Here is a 21,013-nt window from a genome sequence, read left to right as displayed (position 1 = left end):
AGTCAATTCAAAGAAAATGAAATGTTAATCTATGAAGAAAAATTAAACCTCACTCATAATAAGGAAAATGAAAATGATATACTATTTTTCACTATCAGAAAAAGACCGAAAGTCAAAGATCCTTTTGACCAGGGAACAAAAGACACTGATAATACTTAACTATTAAAATGCATATTTCCCCAGAAATTCTTCTTCCACATGTGCACAATGATGATATAAAGGGTCATTCATAAGTGCCAATATTTGTGATAGCAAAATACTAGGAAAACTACCAACAGGAAACCGGTGAAATTACAGGATTTCATCTACAACTGAGTATTAAAAATCATAAAAATGAAAAAGATAATGTTTTCAGTTAAATATGGAACACTACCAAAGATACACTGTTAAGTAAAACAAAGGTTGCCTCCAGAGGAAAATCAAATGGTTGTGATAAAAACACGGTACAGAGAGTTACACTTTTCTGTTGTATACTACTTTGAACCATTTGGAATTTTTTTCTGTTCTTTCTTTTCTTTTTTTTTTTCCAAATATTGCCAATTCTTGGTTTTACCATTCAATAAGAAACTAAAATTATTCAAGCAAAATTACATATAATTTAGTTAATTAAAATAGCATTTTAACAAAATTATGGTTTTTGGTAGAGTATTTTATTTCTCCAACTCCCTAACCACCTTTCATAAGTAGAAAGAAGGAAACAGTGATAGATATACAGGTATGTATCTGTGGGTGGATACGTATGTGAGCTCCTACTACAGAAAATGAAGAGACCATTTTGAACAAAAGAAGTAATGTATAAAGGCACACAGAGGTCAAACTGAATGACATACTCAAGAAAGAAAGGAGTCTCTCCTAACTAGTACATGGAGAATGGCACTGGCAGGAAAAAGGACTCTGAGGAAAGATGAAGGACGCAATGAAAAGGGACATGTAAGGCAGGAGCACTCAAATTTTATCATTAAGAAACCGCTAACTAACAACTGTGAACACAATCAAACAAACATATACAAGGACAGCACAGATAATTCTGATAAATAAATTTTAACCATGCTGAGAATAAAACCAGTCAATTGAACCAAGTATCTACGCACCAAACCTGGTGACATTCTCAGTGTTATATCTCTTTAAGGAGAAACTGTATTTATTTCAAATTTCGCTGTTAAAAAAAAAAAAAATCAAGCAAAGATGCTACTACTCACATTTCTGTTACCAGAAAAAAGTGCATAACTTCTGAAGCTGGAAAAAGTGACAGTTCAATCAAGATATTTCAAGAAAGGAAAAAACAAAAAAAGAACACAGAAAATTATAGCTCTCCAGGCTCAAATGAAACACTAATTAGAGATAACATATATCTTAGAAGATGAAGAATTTGGCAAATGTGCCTTAAGTATTATAATTTAAGGTTAGTAAAGAAATTTGAAAAAGAAACTCTACTATTAAAAGAACATTTGAATTGTTTAAATATCAGAAAGAAGTCTTTGAAATATCTAAGAATGGCTTTCTGAATACAATGAAATCCAAGGTTCTTTAATCATGCTCCCATTCAGTCACAGCCTCTACCACCAAATATCCCTCCAACACACAGATGCTTCTAGAACACCAAAATTAATTTATCTGGTAACTGACAGGATTATGGTCACTGGAAGTAAATGCACAGTAAAGAAATATTAAAACATTAAATGGGAGACACAAATGAATCCAAGTCTGATAGTAAACAGCATGAAACTAGGTACTAGCAGATATAATAAAATGATATCTTCATGAAATTAATTTTTTCTTTAAATTCATTTATACTTCTTTTTGAGAGTATAGTTATGTTCTATAGTAATGTTCTATGCTGACAAGCCATCCAAGATATAAAACGTAAACCTAAGTACCTGAAGATTTTGACCAAATGCATAGCATTATTTGATATAAATACCAACTTCCAGAGGTCTTATACCAAAAGCTACAATGGGACAAACCCAGAAAAAGTTATGAGTTGAGATAAATGAGCCAGAAACAACACACACACACACACACGAACATAGTAATAAAGTGTCCTAAAGACAGCACTGGTTATTAATTCTGTAAATTCTGATAAGTACCCTAACTGAACAATCTAGTAGCTCTTTTGTCTAGAATGAAATAAAAATGTCTTGTAGTCACTTTCAATTGCCTTCTGAATCATATTACAAACTAGTGTTCCCAACATGGTATAAGAAAGTCTCTGTTTCAATCAAAAACATGATTTCCCAGCTAATTATCTAATTAGATATACTTTGTTATAAAAACATATTTTTAATCAAAATCAAATCAATCCCTAAAAGGCAAAATTCTGTCACTCCTGCAGATAGTCACACCAATAAATTATAGGCTAAAAAAGTGATCTCAAACACAAGTATCATAAGTTTTGAGCTACAACAACTAAGGTTAATACTTATACAAACTCTACAAATATTTATAATACTGGTTTCAAATGCATCTAGATACCATAAATTCTGCCATAATAAATGAAAACCAGCCCCACAGTGTAATTGTTATAAGCATAATACTGAAAAAAGAAGCAAGGTATAGAAAATTGCATATTGATCCCACTGATTTGAAGTTTAAAAAACAGGCACAATTTATTATATATTGCTTAGGTGTGCATAATTAAAAGGAAAAATGATACAGAAATGCAAGCAAATGTTTAGAATTAGTCAGAACTGTAAACATCTGGGTGGATGAGGAATACTTGGAGAAGAAGTTGGTGAGGGGTGGGGTGGTAAGAAGTGCTGGCATTTTGGGACTTCTAGATCCACTTGATGCTTACATGGATTTTTGCTATAATAATTTTTTCAACTACCTATTTGTGTTTTATGTACTTTTCTGTATGTGTATTTTAGTTTACAACTTAAAAAAAAGGAAAAGGGAAGAAGGAAGGAAAGCCACTAGTCCTCCAGAGACCTTGGTTGGAAGAGAGGCAGCATATCCCTAAGTCAACAGTTCCAGAGTAGCTGCTCGACTTCTCAACCTCATCCCAGTGGCAGATGCGGCAGTTGTCTAGAAGCCAGGCTGAGTGGTATGGTTCTGAGTGTCATTCCTGAAAGTTACTCTAGGTACTCTTCCTTCCTCCATCCCTTTCAAAGATTTGTAAGCACTGAATCCCTTTCTGTTATCACATCTAACAGTAATTCTCTTAACAGCACATGAACCCTAAGAAAAGCCATCAAGAGAGATTCGAAAAGAACCAAAGTGGAATTTCCAATATGGAGTATTAACAGTAATGAGGCAGAAGGGCTAGACACTGACCATTAAATTAACCTGATACTCATCCGTCATTCCCAACAGATGTCCTAGCACAAGCATAAAAATGAAATCTTACTTAACACTTTATGAAATTGGCTTTTAACTTTCCTAAAAACAAAAAGGAGTGGAAGACAATGGGTAAAGTCTAGAGGCACGGGGAGGAATGAAAAACGGAGTTACCTGGAGTCTTGTATTCATTTCTAAGAAATAAAAATTCTTCTTTGAGTCCACAAGGAATTCCACGGTTCCAGCAGAGGAATACTTCACTGCTTTGGCAAGAGCTACAGCTTGTTCTCCCATTGCTCTTCGAGTTTTTGAATCCAGAAAAATGCTACAAATACAGAAACAGTAATCAACATTTTGAACAAAAGTCATCTTGTGCGTGCACCATATAAAAATGTTCTTAAAGTTTACTCAGATGTGATCATCTGTATCAATTTAAGACATGTTTATAATACAAGTTTTTTGTATTATTATGCCTAACATGTTTAAATAAGTCAGCTTCAGATTTTTATAAAACTAACGTGAACTTCCCACATTATAGTGCAATTTCCATCAATTTTAGCACAAGCAGTTGTTTCAAAACTTAACATATATAGTCAGAACTTCCCTAAGCTAAAAGTGGGAGATGTGCCTTAGGGAGAACACGTGTGTGTTGGATGAGCTTCCTTCAGGCAAGTCCTGACCAGGACTGGGAGTTCAATATTAACGAATCAACGACATGCATTAAGTATGGTGGCTTTCAACAGAAACACACATAAAACAAGGTTATGTCAAGATATTTTCATCAAGGTTACGTATTAAAATGTCCTGACTAGAGGCTCACAGAGCCTAACTCTGTACTTCCCCTACGTATTCACTAACTCAGTGTTCACAGTGACTCTGTGAAACACAGCTACCACAAATAACAAGAATTGACTATAAGTCTAATAAATCCTCAAAACTTTTATTTCGCAATACCAAAATTACCCTCCAGCAGGCAAGTAAAGCTTAAATGTTTTCGATAAACCCTAAAAAAAAAAAAGAATATTTGTGTATTTTCATGTCTTTTGCTTCTAGGCAAGAAAGGCTCTAAGAAATAGAACATTCACTACTTTTTGTGGATTAAAATTTATGGATCAAGATTTAGGTGACTTTTATAGAGTTTTTATTATGGAAGAGCATAATGGACTTCTATGCACCTGTTTCCTATGTGGAACAATTATTAATACACAGCCGGTCTTGTTTTGTCTATATTGCATGTCTACTTTTCTACCAGGCCCACCCATTTTATTTTTATTTTTTTACAAATTTTATTTTAAATCAAATCCCAAATTAGATATCATTTCATCTACAGAAACTTCCATATCTGTTTCTAGAAGATTTTTAACATAATCACACTTAAAACATTAATAAGAACTTCTTAATAGCATTTAGTATCCAGATGGTATTCAAATCTCCCTGATTATTTCAATTTTTTTCAGGTAATATCTTTGAATCAGAATTCAAATAAGGTCCAGCCACTCCATTCACTTATTTATTTTTACATCTTTACAGTTCTTTTAACTTGTAACGTTCTCTTCCCTTTTTTTACGACAAGGATCTGCACATTTTCCTCTCATTTCTCACAGTCTGGGTTCAACCCCAGAGTTGCACAGCATCTTAACATCCGCATTGTATTTCTATTTCTCATAAACTGTTGGTTAGATTTAGAACCCTGAATAGACTTCAGGTTGGACTGGGGGCAGCGGAGGCAAGAATACTTCACCAGTGGGAAGTGTACCTCCTAATGTCTCCTTTTTGATGGCTAGGAGTAATCACTGAACTTAGATATTCTGAATCTTATTTACCTATTATAAACAACAGTTCTGCATTAACCTAATGAATACAGGCATAGATGACACTTCAATGGTACCTAGCCGACAAAATTAATACAAAAAAAAAAAAAAACCCCAAAATTAACATCATAACATTTGGAGAATTTCAGACTGTGGAGTAAAACTATTTTTGTCCTGTCTGATCTTGTCCTTGTTCTTGTCATAAACTCTGCTAGTAACACTCAGAGCTGTAAGCAACCTCATCACTGCATTCAAAACACAGCAGTAAATTCACATTCTAGAAACTGAAAACTGAATATTCCATTCATTTGAGATTTTACAAATAATAATATATAAACACCTATCAAATCACTATTAATGACCAGTTCTCATTTGGGGGTTCATTTTTTGTTGTTTTTGTTCCTACTGCTTTAAATTTTCCTCTTTTTCTCTCAATTAACAGCTGAGTTCCTATGAAAAAAACTTACATTTCTAGTGAAAGAGAGAGAAACAAAAATAATGGTTCAAGGTTCCTAGTTTGTGAAGGATTTTTATCCCAGGTAAAACCTGAAAGGGTTTTAAATAAAAAGAAAAAGTTAATTATATTGGAAGCAATAAGAAGAAAACACAAAACTGTAAAAGTGGTGTGTCAGAGACTATCACTGTTCTACCAGCAACCTTGTGCCCTTCCTCCACACAACTAGAATTTTAGCAGAGCACATGGTTACTTGATTTAAAAAAGACATTTCCCAACTTCCCTAGCAAAGTCCCTGACTTCAGATCACCAACAAGCAATCAGCACTAGTAGGTTCTGGGGCCCTTCCTTAAACATACAGGTAGAACATTCCTTTGTGCTTTTTCTTCTTCCTTCCCTCTTACTTCCTGGTGCTGGGCCATGAGATAGGGTCATGCCCGTAGGCTGCAGTAGGCTGTTCTTCACAGCATGGTGGCTGGTTTTACATTAAGTGTCCCAAGAGGCAGGAAATGCAAGCTGTTTCCTAAAGCCTGCACACAGCATCACTTCTATGCAGCCTATTCTCAGAGCACAGAATCAAGGGGAAGGTACAAAGATCCCTACCTCTGCCAACAAAAGAAGCGGAAAAAACTTGGGAACCATGTCTTAAAACTACCACACCATACTATATGTTTAAAACCTAATATAATTAAAGCAGGACTTGCTTTGTGCCATTACCCTATAATTAAAAATTCACTCATATTCACACCTACTCTTTATAGAAACTATACATACATATCAAGGCACACTGGCTATGACTAAGTCACAACCGGCTATACTCCTCATTGCCTGATTATGTAAAAATGACAATGCAGACTCAACTGGGGGATTTTTAAGGATGCAGAGACAACTAGAATATATACAAAGACCAACCTAGCATCAAAGCAGAATTGAAGTTCCATGAAATTGCTACACTAAACACATCTAAAGGTAACTTGGAGAAGGACCCAAAATAGTTCTGATAAATCAAGGAATTTCCAAAAACCATGCTCCAGAAGCCTTTTGATGGTAGGATAAATTCAAAACTTCAGGATCAACTTTATGAAACCTTCACCAACAGAAGATCCTAGAAGGCATGGATCCCCAGACATTCCACAAGACCAGAAACACCAGCAGGGTCTCTATTACCTAGAAGTTCATGGAAGCCATAGTTGACTATCCACCTAACTCTCTCCTCTAACAAAACCCACCTTTTTTTTCCTCCAAGTATTCACTCACGTGTCATGCACAGAAGTACTGAGGGAGACTGAGCGGCAAATTCTTAATTATAAAAATATACACTAATAGACTCTATCATAACAATTCCACCGAATTGCTATTGGAGCAATTTTAGCCAATAAAATGGGAAAGAACTATAAACAAAATCAATCTATTATGAATGTTAAGAAAAACTCTTACCTTGGTGCTTCCTCCACCACTTTCTGGTTTCTTCGCTGAATTGAGCACTCTCTTTCATTGAGCCACACAGCATTCCCATGCTTGTCACCTAAAACCTGACAGAGCAATACCACTTGAAAGATTATACAGCCATAGCTATAGAGTATGTGCCCAATTAACATTTTCACCATGTAACACCCCTTGGTTTTTACTCGAACCTCCCACAACACACGTACCTCTCAATTATGTTCCTCTTTTGGTTGATGTCAATAGAGGAAAACTTTATTTACAACCCCGAAACTCACTGAATGTTTTAAAAAGACTTGAGGAAAAAATTCTCACGTTACATTCCAATGCACTGGGTGAAATATCACATCAATTGTGCAAATTTTGTGAAGGACACTGAGTGTCAATAAAGGGAATGTACATTCTAAATATCAGTGGTGCTTTAGGAAAACCGTATTATTACAAACATCTGTTTTTAACATAACTAAATGTCCGTTGATCAAGAAATGTTATTTTATTTACATCCAGTATTACTCTGTTACTTACATATGGATGTTTTTTTACTCTGCTTTATTTTTGTTATACAAACAGCTAAAAGGTCTGGGGTTAACATGTAACACTATGATTTTTCCTATTTTTAATACTGAGAAAAAAGCTAGATTTGCCAGATAAAATAACAGGACACCCAAATGAACTTGAATTTCAAAGATTTATTTATTTATTTTTAGAGAGAGAGCACATGTGAGTGGGGGGCAGGGCAGAGGGGGAGAGAGAGAATCTCCAGCACACTCCCCACTGAGCACAAAGCCAGACGCAGGGCTCAATCTCACAATCCTGAGATACTACGTAAGCTGAAACCAAGAGTCATACGCTTAACCAAATGAGCCACCCTGGCACCCGTGAATTTGAATTTCAAATAAACAACAAAAAAATCTTAATAAAAATAATTATTGCAACATACTTTCATTTAAAAAAAAATCACTGTTTATATGAAATTCAAATTTAACATGGATCTTATCAGCTAAATCTGGTAACCCTAAAACATGCTCTTGGTTAATATTTTTGCACAGAATGTTTGCTTTTAGGAACAGATTCATCTATTTTCACGATTAAGGAGTAGATATATATTACTGAATGCATATATTAAGTTCACAGAAGTAAAAGCTATTCCAGAAGCCAAAAGGCTAAGCAATAATTTTATCTCCAAATTGCTATGCAACTTCTCTGGGCAAGTCACTTTTTTTCCTTATGCATTATCAACAGCAGATAGTATCATCTTAATATTTTAAACGGTGCTAAAAATATAAAATCAAAAAAGATCATGGTTATAGTAAACTATAAAATGAGTAGTTAACATATGAATGTAAACTTGATTTTTAGTACTAAAACCTATCTAAACCTTAAGAATGATTCCAAGCAAAGGAAAATACTGCAGTAATGAAATGCCAAGAAGCTGGAATTTTATTTTTAAGTCTCAAAGGTGGCTGCATGACGTATAGCCTAAAAAATACATTAACATTGCACCCCAATGTTCATAGCAGCATTGTCCACAATAGCTAAATCGTGGAAGGAGCCGAGATGCCCTTCAACAGATGAACTGGATTAAGAAGCTGTGTCCATATATACAATGGAATATTACTCAGCTATCAGAAAGAACGAATTCTCAACATTTGCTGCAACATGGACGGCACTGGAGGAGATAATGCTAAGTGAAATAAGTCAAGCAGAGAAAGACAATTATCATATGATTTCTCTCATCTATGGAACGTAAGAACTAGGATGATCGGTAGGGGAAGAAAGGGATAAAGAAAGGGGGGGTAATCAGAAGGGGGAATGAAACATGAGAGACTATGGACTATGAGAAACAAACTGAGGACTTCCGAGGGGAGGGGGGTGGGGGAATGATAGACTGGTGATGGGTGGTAAGGAGGGCACGTATTGCATGGTACACTGGGTGTTATACGCAACTAATGGAGCATCGAACTTTACATCGGAATCCGGGGATGTACTGTAAGGTGACTAACATAATATAATAAAAAAATCATTTTAAAAAAATACATTAACACTAAATTTATTCTACTTTTTTTCTTCCTCGATGACAAGAAGTGAAAGCAGACTGTGTGTCCAAGAAATAAAGCCATGACAACCAAGAATTCTCAGAAATATTTCTAACTGTAAAATATTAGATTCATATATAGAATTACCTTTGTTTTCCCCTAAAGTCTGTGTAGTCTCCTAATTCTTTTTAAAACATCTTGTTATGGGGGCATCTGGGTGGCTCAGTTGGTTAAACGACCAACTTGATTTTGGCTTGGGTCATGATTCCAGGGTTGTGAGACTGAGCCCCCAGCGGCTGTGGAGCCTACTTAAGTTTCTCTCTCCCACTGTCCCTCCCCTTGACAGCTCTCGCGCTCTCTCTTTAAAAAGTTTTGTTATTTCCTAAGCATTCAGCAAAAATAGTATTTTTAAAGATTTATTTATTTATTTGCAAGAGAGAGCACACAAGTAGGTGGAGGGGCAAAGTGAGAGGGAGAGAGAATCCTCAAGCTGACTCCCTGCTGAGCATGGAGCCTGACCCAGAGCTTGATCCCAGAACCCTGAAATCATGACCCAAGCAGAAATCAAGAGTCGGCTGCTTGGAGCACCTGGGTGGCTCAGTCAGTTAAATATCTGACTTTGGCTCAGGTCATGATCTGAGTCCTGGGATCAAGCCCCCCCTCCCCCATAGGCTTCCTGCTAAGTGGAGAGTCTGCTTGTCCCTCTCCCTCTGCTCTTCCCCCAATCCCACCCCACTCATACTCTCACAAATAAATTTTTTAAAATAATAGAGGAGAGGGGAGGGGAGGATCAGCTGCTTAACCAACTGAGCTACCTAAGCATCCCTCAACAAAAATAATTTGACGATGATTTATTCCACTAAATAAATGAAGAGACTAAGTGACCAGACAATATAAAGACTGCCTGTAAGGGAAGTTAATCCTTAAATCCCTCATAAGGCTTTTTTGGTTTTTGTTTTTTAAGATTTTATTTTTTAAGTAATCTCTATACCCTATGTGGGGCTTGAACTCACAACCTGGAGATCAAGGGTAGCATGCTCCACTGACTGAGCCAGTAAGACACACCCCATCATTAGTCTTGTTTTGTTTTCTTTCACTTTTAATATAGCCTTTTACCAAAGTGCAGGTACTCAATGTGGAAAAATCTCCCAAATATACTGCTTACTGAAACAAGCTTCATGATAACAGAGTGTGCACATAATGCAAGCAATTCAGCATCCCTGGATCCAACTCACAAAATGCCAGTAGTGCCCAGGTTGAGAAACATGGGTTTAAACCACACAGAGTGGTGCCCTTGCCGCCACCAGTGCAGTTTCAGCATAAGAAAGGACACAGTATGTGATAGCCCCCATGTAAAAAATAGTAAGTGGTACACATATATACTTCACAGTCCACAGCAGGATATAACAGTGCCTGCTTCTAGGGACAGAAACCAGGGGACTTGGAGACAAGGGTGAAAGGAATGCTCCCTTTTCATTGGATGTCCTTTATTGTGCACACAAATTACCTCATATAAAATAATTAAATACATGCAAATTGAGGGAAAAATTTTTTTAAAAACTTCCAAGCATAGATCAGATACAGCTAACACCTGTGTTACCTATTTAAGCTACAAGGAGACACTTTCAGCTATGTTTAAAATTACCACCTAGATTATATGGCATGGCTAATGAAAATAAACTACAAGCTGATACAGATCTATAATTACTTAACACAATCTGACGAACATTTATTGAGTAGTAGTAATGTGAAAGACAATGGCCTGGTTGCTGGAAACAACAAATGAGTGAGACCTACTAACTGCCTTCAAGTACTTCTTGGTCTATTCAATAAGTCAGACAACTCAAGATAAAATCAATGGTCATCTAACAAATATATGACAGACGGCGAATACAGAGAAGGGGAAATTTAATTCTGCCTGTATAATCTTACACAAAGGGCAGCCTAAATATCTCTCCTAAGTTACAGACTTAAATATCCAATAGTCTATTCAACACTTACACTTTGGTATCTCAACTTTAATTTCTCCAAAATCACACCCTGATCGCCTCCCCAAAACATGCACCTCTCACAGTTTTTCCCACCTCAGTAAAAGACAGTCCCAGTCTTCTAATTCCTCAGGCACAAACCCTAAAGCCACCTTTGATGCCTTATATTTTTTCTTATACATCACATCTGATCTTTTAGAAAATCTGGTCTACCTTCACCGAGTATCCAGAATTCATTCACATCTCACGACCTCTACTACCAACATCCTAGCCCAAGCTGCCATCATCTCACACTAAGAATTACAGGAAAAGAAAAAAGAAAAAAATTCTCCCATGAAATCTCTCAGCTTCAAATGGCGGTTTTCAAATACTAAGTAAAAGCCAATGAATACTGTGTGCCTCCTTTTTTTCCCCCTTTAACCTTGTTGAATGGAGCTATTTATTGCAGTGTCATATCCTTTTCTCATCGTTGTAAGTCTGATGTGCAGGCTTCAAATACAGAGGTCTTTGCATTAGAGGAACTGCTTTTAAGGAACCACATACAAGAAGTCTCATCTATAGCTGGACCAAGTTTGAAGACAAGATTCTGGTCTTCAAAGAAGATGTTTACATTCTATTTACAGAAGGACATGATCACATGATCATTGGGGGCTGGAGAATGGGTTGCGGTAGACCATATCCAAAGTTGGCCCCCACATTCGACAATACATTAAAAGAATCATTCACCATGGTCACGTGGAATTTATGCCAGGGATGCAAGGATGGTTCAATAAAAACCACAATTATAGAATTTAGGACTTTTATTACACCTCATCAGAACAGGCAAGGGCAGCAAATAACCTATTTTTTAGTTTTCTGACCCTCTATTCACATTGAAATAAGTAAGACAATACTTAAACTTCAGTATGATTTCAAATTTGATATTTACATTTTATCAATTTTAATTCAATTCATAGCCATAATGTTCTTAACAGAAGACATTCTTAACAGAAATCAAAACTTCAGGAGACGTTGACTTCCGTGTGTTATTTCAGAAAACCAATTTTTTGTCTTGCTGAAATCCATACCCCCACAACAGCTTTAGCAGTTAGATTAAAATCTTAACCTGAGGAGAAGAAATTATTTATTCATCTCTATACTAGCAGCTCCTAGAAGAATGCCTGTCTCAGTGAGCCACGCAGCCATTTGGTGAATTAAAATGACAGGAGTCCAGATGAAGCACTTAAAAAAAAAAAAAAAAAAAAGGCAAGCCCTGTCATGGCCCAGTCTCACAATGGGACTGAATGAATCTCTAGGTGCAATGTATTTAGCTTAGTTAGACAGCTTGAGACTGCTTCCTTCTATAGCAGGATTTTTATATCATTCCCTATGTTGACCAACATCCTGGCACTCTGATGAGAAATATACCAGATTCCAAAGGGAAGCGATCAATTTATGTACATTCTCTATTTTGAAGATATTCAAGCATATCAGAACAATTCACAATCATTCTAAATGGAAGAAAGGATATGTTTCCAATAGGAATAAATGATATTTTTTAAAAGTCATAATAATTAGAAATAATTATTAGAAAATTAGTCTTAAAATGTACCAACCTGGATTTCTATGTGACGAGGGTTATCAATAAATTTTTCTATTAGTAGTCTATCATCACCAAAACTAGAAGCAGCTTCTTGAGATGAAAATCTGAAACCATCCCTAATTTAAAAAAAAGGGGAGGGGAGAGTGATCAAAGTAACAAAATAAATACAGCCCTCAAATAAAAGAAAACAAAGCAATTAAATATTTATTTTGGTTTACTTATGAACAAAGCAAAGAAAAAGTCACTTAATGCACAAATAACTAAATTGACTTTCATTGACCAACAACTCTTACACTCACCGGCTTTGTGATCTGGGGTCAGTGATTTAACTTCCCTGACCCTAGATTTTATAATGAAATAGGAATACCAATACTTAGTTCACCAACTGCTAAAAATTAGATATTTTTTAATAAACCACACAAATCATATAAAGTTCCACTTCCTCAACCCTAACACACCTTAATTCCATTAATAAAAAAATTTAAAAATGCACATTCATTTGACTCAAGAGTCAGAACGTACACACAAAAATGCAAAGGGCCAACTTGGCCAATGGCACAATGGGGCAAAACTACAGCAAAATACTCAGTGAAAATGAACATACAAGAGGAGGACCTTCCAGAACATTTTATGATATTTTTAAATGATATTTTAAATACACACACTTAAATGTAACTGCCCTTCACATACCCATACAGATCATTATAATTTTATCATCTTGGAATTGTTAAAAAATTAATGAGTAAAAGAGAAAAAGTACAACTTTTGAAAATAAAAATATGGACATAATTATAGCTTTATACATTTTATTCCCAAATTCTAATAATTTAAATTGTTATAATTAAAATATGCTCACTAAAGTCATACACTATGAAATGGGCTCATTCGGTCAGTCTATTAAAAATGCACACTTGCTTACCTAAAACTAATTGAGCATATTATTCTCCACTCACTGATATATTCAGAATATAAAGTCTAATTCTTTTTACATGTCACTAATAGTTTCTTAATCTTCAGATTAAATATCTATACTTAAATACAACATTAAAATTCTTCCAACCTTTTAATTTGCAAACACTCCATCTAGCATTATTAGAAATAAATACCACATTTGTTTTTGTGCTTAAAAAATACAACACAGCAAGTAAAAAATGACCAGAAGATAAATTCAAAACATACTGCAACAATTCCTGTTTCTCAGAGTTCTCAGGGAAAAGGTTGTCAGGTTTTCTTAGTCCTCTATTAGTTCTTTGATTTAGGGGAATGGCGTTTTTAATCTCTGGAGACTCAAAGAAACTAAAGCACAATGAACTATTGTTTTCAGTACCATAGGGCCAACTTTTTTATAGATGGGGTATGATGATTCACAAAGAAAAAAACAAAGCACTTTACAGTTTATCTCTGCTGTAATGACTAAGAGCTTTCATTTTGCATTTAAATGAAAAATGCTAGAAAAAAAAATCAAAATCACCCAAATAAATTATCACATTTGAAAGCATCACCAGGATATTTTGGAGCTCACAGAAAACTACTTTGAAAATATTTGTCATGCTCAGTTACACATTCATTCAACAAATATTTACTCATCATGAAACCATATGCCCGCTGCATGTTTAGGCAATAGGAATATAAAAATAAAGCAGAAACTGCTCTCAAAGCACCCAAAGTCTAGCAGGGGTATTCCAAAATGTAAACGTGGTCAATTTTCCATTGTGCCATATTTCATTGAAATGAGGATAAGGAAAAGAAAGCCAGAGGTTAATATGAAGATAGGAGTCTACTTTCAACAACCTTCATGATCCTCACCTTGATTTAATATACAGTAACAACAGGGGCGCCTGGGTGGCAGAGCGGTTGGGCGTCTGCCTTCGGCTCAGGGCGTGATCCCGGCATTATGGGATCGAGCCCCACATCAGGCCTCCTCTGCTATGAGCCTGCTTCTTCCTCTCCCACTCCCCCTGCTTGTGTTCCCTCTCTCGCTGGCTGTCTCTATCTCTGTCGAATAGATAAATAAAATCTTTAAAAAAAAAATATATATATATATATATACACAGTAACAACAAACACTATTTTTAAAAAAAAATCTTTCAGATGTTCTGAAGATTCCAAGATAAGCCATAGATGCTACTTCCCCGAAAATACTTAGGAAAGATGTTACAAGAGGGAGACACTTCTCAGAATAAAATAATAAAGCAATTAATGGTTCTGTGGTTTTCCTTCCAAAGAAGGCTAAAATTTTCGTTTTCCGGGAAAAAAAAAAAAAAAAAAAACCCCCCCCCCCACCCAAGAAGGGAGAAAGGAAGGAGCATGTACAATGTGGCACATTAACAACTGGTGACTCTAGAAGAAAACTATTGAGCGTTTTCTGTACTATTCTCTCAATTTTTCTGTAGTTTAGATTCTTCCAAAGTAACAGGGGATATAGAGCAACTTTTTTAAATGAGGAGCATGTATCATTAAATCAAATAGTATCATTCTTTTATCAAATTGAGAACAATATTTTAGATAGAAATGTATTTTATTAATTTTATTAACATATTTTGAATCAATGTGCCACTTAAAGGGTTATTTACCCAAAAAAAGATGTCCCCTATATGAATAGATATAGATATAGTATTTCTGAAATACTATAGATATATATCTATAGACATAGATACAGTATTTCTGAAAATACTGAATGCCGCATTAAAATCCATTGGTTAACAGCACAGCAAATCTCAATGCCAAGAAGCTGAAGATTAATCTTCACCATAAAGTATGTTGCTAACAGTAAGCCCTAGAGAAATGAAGGAGAAGAAATCTGAGATCCCAAGAACAATGAAAAATAATTGCTAAAGCTTAATTGCTATGTAAGTGCCACACAAAAGGGGCCACACAATGAGAAAAAGTTTGTAAAATGCACATCTCTTGCAAAACCATTAAGTTGTGTTTAATATCCTTATTATGTCATTCTTTCCTACCCAGACGCTACAGCAGATCGTTTTTTCCCAAAGATGGTCACAGTGCTATCTCCCATTCCATGTGTTTACACTATAAATCTCTTTTGCCTAATCATGCAGCGTATGAACCTCTTCTCAAAATAAGGCTTAAAGCGCAAAAAAGGAAAATGCAAAAGATTGCACAGAAAACAAATTATATTGAAATATAGGATTCAAAATATTTTCTAAGAACAAATTTCGGATATAATGTATGGGGTTTCTTTACTCATAAAAAGTTCCAACAACAAAACTAATAATCACTGTTAGAGATATATTACCACATAACAGTTGTTGAAGATATATGATTTCCATAGTGGTAGGAAGTTCCGAATACTACTCTTGTAGTTCGTTGCCTACACTGGAGGAAACACTAAATCCCAGTTAGAGGCGAGCGAAAGAAATAGGTCCTTTTTTTCCTCTCATTCAGATGCATAAATCTCCTCTGAATTTTATGGGACTGGGAACTCAAAGGTTAAGAACTTGTGATCTAGTGCATAAACCTCATAATAAAGAATTATTTTGTCTGTTTTTGTTAGTTGATGTATTCCAAGAATGCTACTAAAACAGTGCCTGTCACACAGGTTCTCAACAAATATTGAGTTAGTTCTTGCAGTCAGTCTCTGGTACCAGTGTCACTCAGACTGGGGTTTAAAGAGCAGTATATGTCATCTCTCATCACCCCACAACACAACCGATTACTTTCTCTGATGCTCAACCGAAGAAACAATGGTGTTCTGAGACAATTTCTTTTAGAGATAAAACCATCTGTGCAAGTCTGCAACCTGGTGTCTTCCCAAAAGATTTTAAAGGGTAATGTATTGCCTCAAGGAAATTTTTACCTTACTTGTTCACTTGAGAACCTAATTTCTGAATTAGGTTTGTACTGGACAACTTTCATACCAACTGCTCTGGATTTCTATATTTAAGAGATTTGGGGGAATGGGGAGGAAAGGAAAAGCAAAGGAAAGGGAGAAAGCAGAACCATCTGGAAGACCACATTATTTCCGGGTAGATAAAGGGCACCGAAAGGCAACATAACAAAATAATTAAGTCATTTTTTTGTCCTCTCCAACCCTCCAAAAAAAAAAAAAAAAGACAAAAATCTCTTCTGTCAAACCTGAAAATCAATAAAAACGCAAACCTAAATAGAATCCCCTAAAACCTGTTTATACTAGGGAGTTTTTCAAAAAATGATTTTTTAATCACCATGATGTTAACAATGCATTGGGTCTTTTAAATTGTTTTAAAAGTTAAGTTTCATTTCTGAAACTGGTATACTAAAAGAAAGTGGTCTACATTTACAACAGAGTGCACTGTATATAAAGGACATTTAGTAGTTTCGAATTCAAAAGGTAGTACATTCTACAGTAAAAAATTATCAAAGTAGTTCACTATCTTTATAGACAAACAATGGAAAGCAGGAGCGTACTGAGTAATACATAAACAAATGAAATCATGACTGCCTTTAAATGTGTTTGCTTCAAATCTCTGACCACATTCAGAAGATACATCAAATGTCAGTAGCCTCTGCCTAGAAAATAGAATCATGCCCATAATTTTAAAAAACTCACTGTAAAAACAAAAAGACAATCCTTTGTTAATGCCTAGGAAAGTAAAAAACCTTTCTGTAACAAATCATCATCAAAATATAAACAAGGAAGTATTCAGCATTAATTTCCATTGTTTTCCCATCTAAAAGGGTAAAAATGAGATGGTTATTGTAATTATTCCATTACACTTTTGGTATCTGTTTACTTGTCAGTTTAATAAAACTCTAGTAACTGCAATTTTCATCAAAAGTATATTTTGGACAGCACCTCACCTGGTCTCTTCATCATCCCAGGCGATTCGCATGCCTTTCCCACCACCACCTGCTGAGGCCTTGATCATGACAGGGTAGCCTAACAGCAGGGAAGAATTAGACAGAAGTTCAGACTTTGATCATCTGGATGCATGAACATGACAACTGACCACATGTTCAATAACGCAGAAGACAATAACTAATTTATTTAAAAGTTCCTTTCTCTAAAATCAGGAAAATAACACCAGTGTAATGATCTCATATATATTTTAAAGATGAGAGTGCGATCATTTTAAAAGAAAAGGCCTATCTGTATCAATAAATATAATATTTTCCCCAGTAATGAAATAAAAAGCTAAGGAAACATAAATAAGTTATTTGACAATGGAATCCAAAAATGGAAGTAGATAGGGGCGCCTGGGTGGGCGCAGTCGTTAAGCGTCTGCCTTTGGCTCATGGCGTGATCCCAGCGTTCTGGGATCAAGCCCCACATCAGGCTCCTGTGCTATGAGCCTGCTTCTTCCTCTCCCACTCCCTGCTTGTGTTCCCTCTCTCACTGGCTGTCTCTATCTCTGTCAAATAAATAAATAAAATCTTAAAAAAAAAAAAAGGAAGTAAAGTATTAACTAAGCAAAGATGAGAAGCAACTTTTATATAATATTAAGGAAACACACACACACACACACACAATATTCCCCAAAAGTGCTGTTTGCATGCATAGCAAAAATTCCCTTTTCCAAAGGTAATGATTTACAGGTATTTGAGGCATTTTCATCTGAGAAGTCACAGAGAACCCCTACAGCTTTTATCAGAACTGACACAATGATTTGGGGGGAAATCAAGTCACACGGTTATTGTATTATGGGCGGAAACGGAAGCTCCAGGACTCGCTGTTATCCGTGAAGAGCTACTGCACTATTTCCACTCATCCAACAGGGAACATGTACACTAGCAAGTAAGATGAAAGCACAAAATAAGGCCCCAACAACTGACATCTCCAGCTAAAGTTTTATAAGAGAAAGTGAAATCATAAAAAATTGTTAATAAGTATTTAATTATTATAAAGTAAAAATTTTGACAGCTTGAGCCACCTATACCAATTTATCAAGAAAAGCTGTAAAAATCTCCTTGCTTAGAGGTTTTCTGAAAACAAGGTGGATACACCCATGTCTGAGACACTTGTTTATGATCTCTTCTGAAGAAAAAGATGAGTGAGTGCTTAAAAGACTCTTCCCGGCCTGCGATGCTCTAACAGCACTTCACTACAACTACAGGATCTTAGAGGAAAAGGAAGAGAGGGCCAAATGCCATAGACCTTCGACCCGTAAACCACAAAATATCACTCTGAACTTCCAGTGAGTTAAAATGGCACTTGCTTTCTGTTTCATGATTAATTCAATTTTTAAAATTCTGATGTTGGTTATGTTTATGTGGGACAGGATTTTAAAAGCAACATTAAGTTCAGTGAGAAGAAAGATTAACATACTTTTTTCACATTGGGAGCCTTAAAATCTAGGAAGAAAAAGGGAAAAATGCCCCAGTAATTCTATCACTGGAAATTCAGAAGAGAAAAGTATCATAGGAAGGTAAGAGAAAAGGGATTAAGGAAAGCATATTACAGCAAGGGCCGTTTACATGAGGCCACGAAGGATGAGCAGGATTTGAACATTTTAGTCAGGAATATCAGGAATTGGCTTAAAAAAAAAATGATTGAAACAATCCAGCTGGAGAATATCCATGGGATGGCAGAAGAAAAAGAGAATTAAAATATAAATTGAGAAAGTATGCTTCTCACTTTTGCATGCCAAAGATCCTGCGTGAGAGTGAAGAGAAGAGTATTGTCTCCTGCAATGCTGTAGCCTCACAATGATTGTCACATAAAGGAATCAGATTGAACTCATTAAAGAAGAATTAGCCTGTTTTGGAGCAGTGAAAAAATAATATATAAAAATTAGAAACTGGCATGCCTGAGAAAATGTTTTTTACAAAAAAAATTTAAACAAATGGATCGATACGCCACAAGAAAAAAAAATGTTATATCAATTCACCATCCAAGACTACTTATCCATATAAACAGGAAACAGGAAACCACAAGAGGTCCAATATCTACATTCCTTATCTCTGTTTTCAGTTCCCTCTGGGGATTAGGAAATTTGCAGTTATTCTGATTCCAGCATTAATCTCATTTTATTTACTACAGACGCTGGACTACACAGTGATTTGAGAGGTTCAAAATACAACTGGGAAATTGTCCTTGGTCACAAGAAACTAGATGGAGAAACAAAACACAAAAAAGTAATCTGTCAATGAGAAATTATTATGTTTAGAAAAGGTGAGATGTTGCTAGGCAACAGGGCAGTGTGTAATAAGGCAATTTACAAAATGGTCCTGCCAAAAGGAGGCAATATAGCATTAGACCCATCAATACATATAACCCAGAAAGACAAGTTTCCCTGACGAAACAAGCCAAATATAACACAATCGGGAGCGAGGAAGAAACCGGCATAAGCTAGTAATATTATAGTCACCAACTAAACCTAATTTCTAAACCAAATTGGAAATAATATAAAGCTAAGGTTTTCTACTTACTTCTTATGCCAAGTCAGTTATTCAATTTCAGATAAAACGTATTTTTATGTTGTCACCACGCCATGCAGGAAACTAGGCCTCGCCATTTGAAGAGGGGAAAGAATATTCCACACAGATCATGTTAAATAATTATCAGGGGCACCTGGGTGGCTCAGTCAGTTAAGCGTCTGCCTTCAGCTTGGGTCACGATACCAAGGTGCTGGGATAGAGCCCTGCATCGGGCTCCCTGCTCATCAGGGACCCTGCTTCTCCCTCTCCCACTCCTCCTGCTTGTGCGCTCTCTCGCTCTGTCAAATCAATAAAATCTTTTAAAAAATAAATAAATAAATAAGCCCAGTTCCTCATCCCTACTTTCTTATTGTATCTCTGCAACTCTAAGTGGGATAAATCACGGGGTGCCACGAACTGTTGGAAAAAGGTAAAAAAGATTCAGCCAAAATTTTTTTGACATCCTGGGAAAATCCGAAATAATCAACTTGTTGCCTATCACCACTCTTTCACTTTATCTGGTCTAGACACAAGATTTCCACTAACGTTCTGTCCCAATTTATTATATTATCCACCGGAGTACTTAGTCCTGTGTTTGGCTTTTGTCTATGATGCAGTTCTTTAATTTTCTGTTCTTCAGTTGCCAGAGGTTTGAAACAGAACAACCTTCCTCATAACAAACAAAACAAAATTCTCAAGTTTTTTAAAAGGAGAAAATCTCTTGGTATGAAAAGATCACTTTTAAAAAAGATACCTCAGGTCCTAGTGGTGTTGGCAAGTTCTTCCTCAAGCTTCTCATCCTCTCACTGGATGCCTACTCCCACTACCTGACCTCACCACCCAGACCAAAGATTCATGTGGTGCTCCTGCTAACATTCCAACATGCAGGGAGTCTCCAGGCTTTGTTTCCCTTCCATCCACTGCTTCCAAAAAGAAACCGACTAAATACTACATGAGAAAAAAATTAAATATTTAAGAAAATACAGAAACTCAGGTTACCAAAGCACTATTCCTACATTTCTGTCCTCAAACCTCAAGGACAGGTCTGGCCTCCTGTCCCCCCAGCA

At 35.8% G+C, this 21,013-nt stretch overlaps 1 protein-coding gene across 6 annotated transcripts in view; it reads right to left on the bottom strand.

Annotated features, from left to right (window-relative positions):
• PCCA (propionyl-CoA carboxylase subunit alpha) overlaps positions 1-21,013 on the bottom strand; it is a 390,617-nt gene that overhangs the window by 222,260 nt on the left and 147,344 nt on the right. For 5 of the 6 annotated variants that reach the window (XR_004626797.1, XR_004626798.1, XR_004626800.1 and 2 more), the window contains exons 9-12: positions 17,391-17,469; positions 12,604-12,706; positions 6,979-7,073; positions 3,451-3,601 (exon numbers count right to left, since the gene is read on the bottom strand). Coding sequence is in view for 1 of the 6 variants with exons in the window: in XM_034665428.1 (XP_034521319.1) it covers positions 3,451-3,601; positions 6,979-7,073; positions 12,604-12,706; positions 17,391-17,469 (428 nt within the window). In the remaining 5 variants the exon portion in view is untranslated. Of the gene's footprint in view, positions 1-3,450; positions 3,602-6,978; positions 7,074-12,603; positions 12,707-14,396; positions 14,416-17,390; positions 17,470-21,013 lie in introns of those variants that run through there. The other variant, XR_004626801.1, reaches the window with a different exon arrangement.

Source organism: Ailuropoda melanoleuca, chromosome 7 (genome assembly GCF_002007445.2).
Source record: "Ailuropoda melanoleuca isolate Jingjing chromosome 7, ASM200744v2, whole genome shotgun sequence".
Classification (NCBI taxonomy): Eukaryota; Metazoa; Chordata; class Mammalia; order Carnivora; family Ursidae; genus Ailuropoda; species Ailuropoda melanoleuca.
This window is presented reverse-complemented; position numbering and strand designations above follow the sequence as displayed.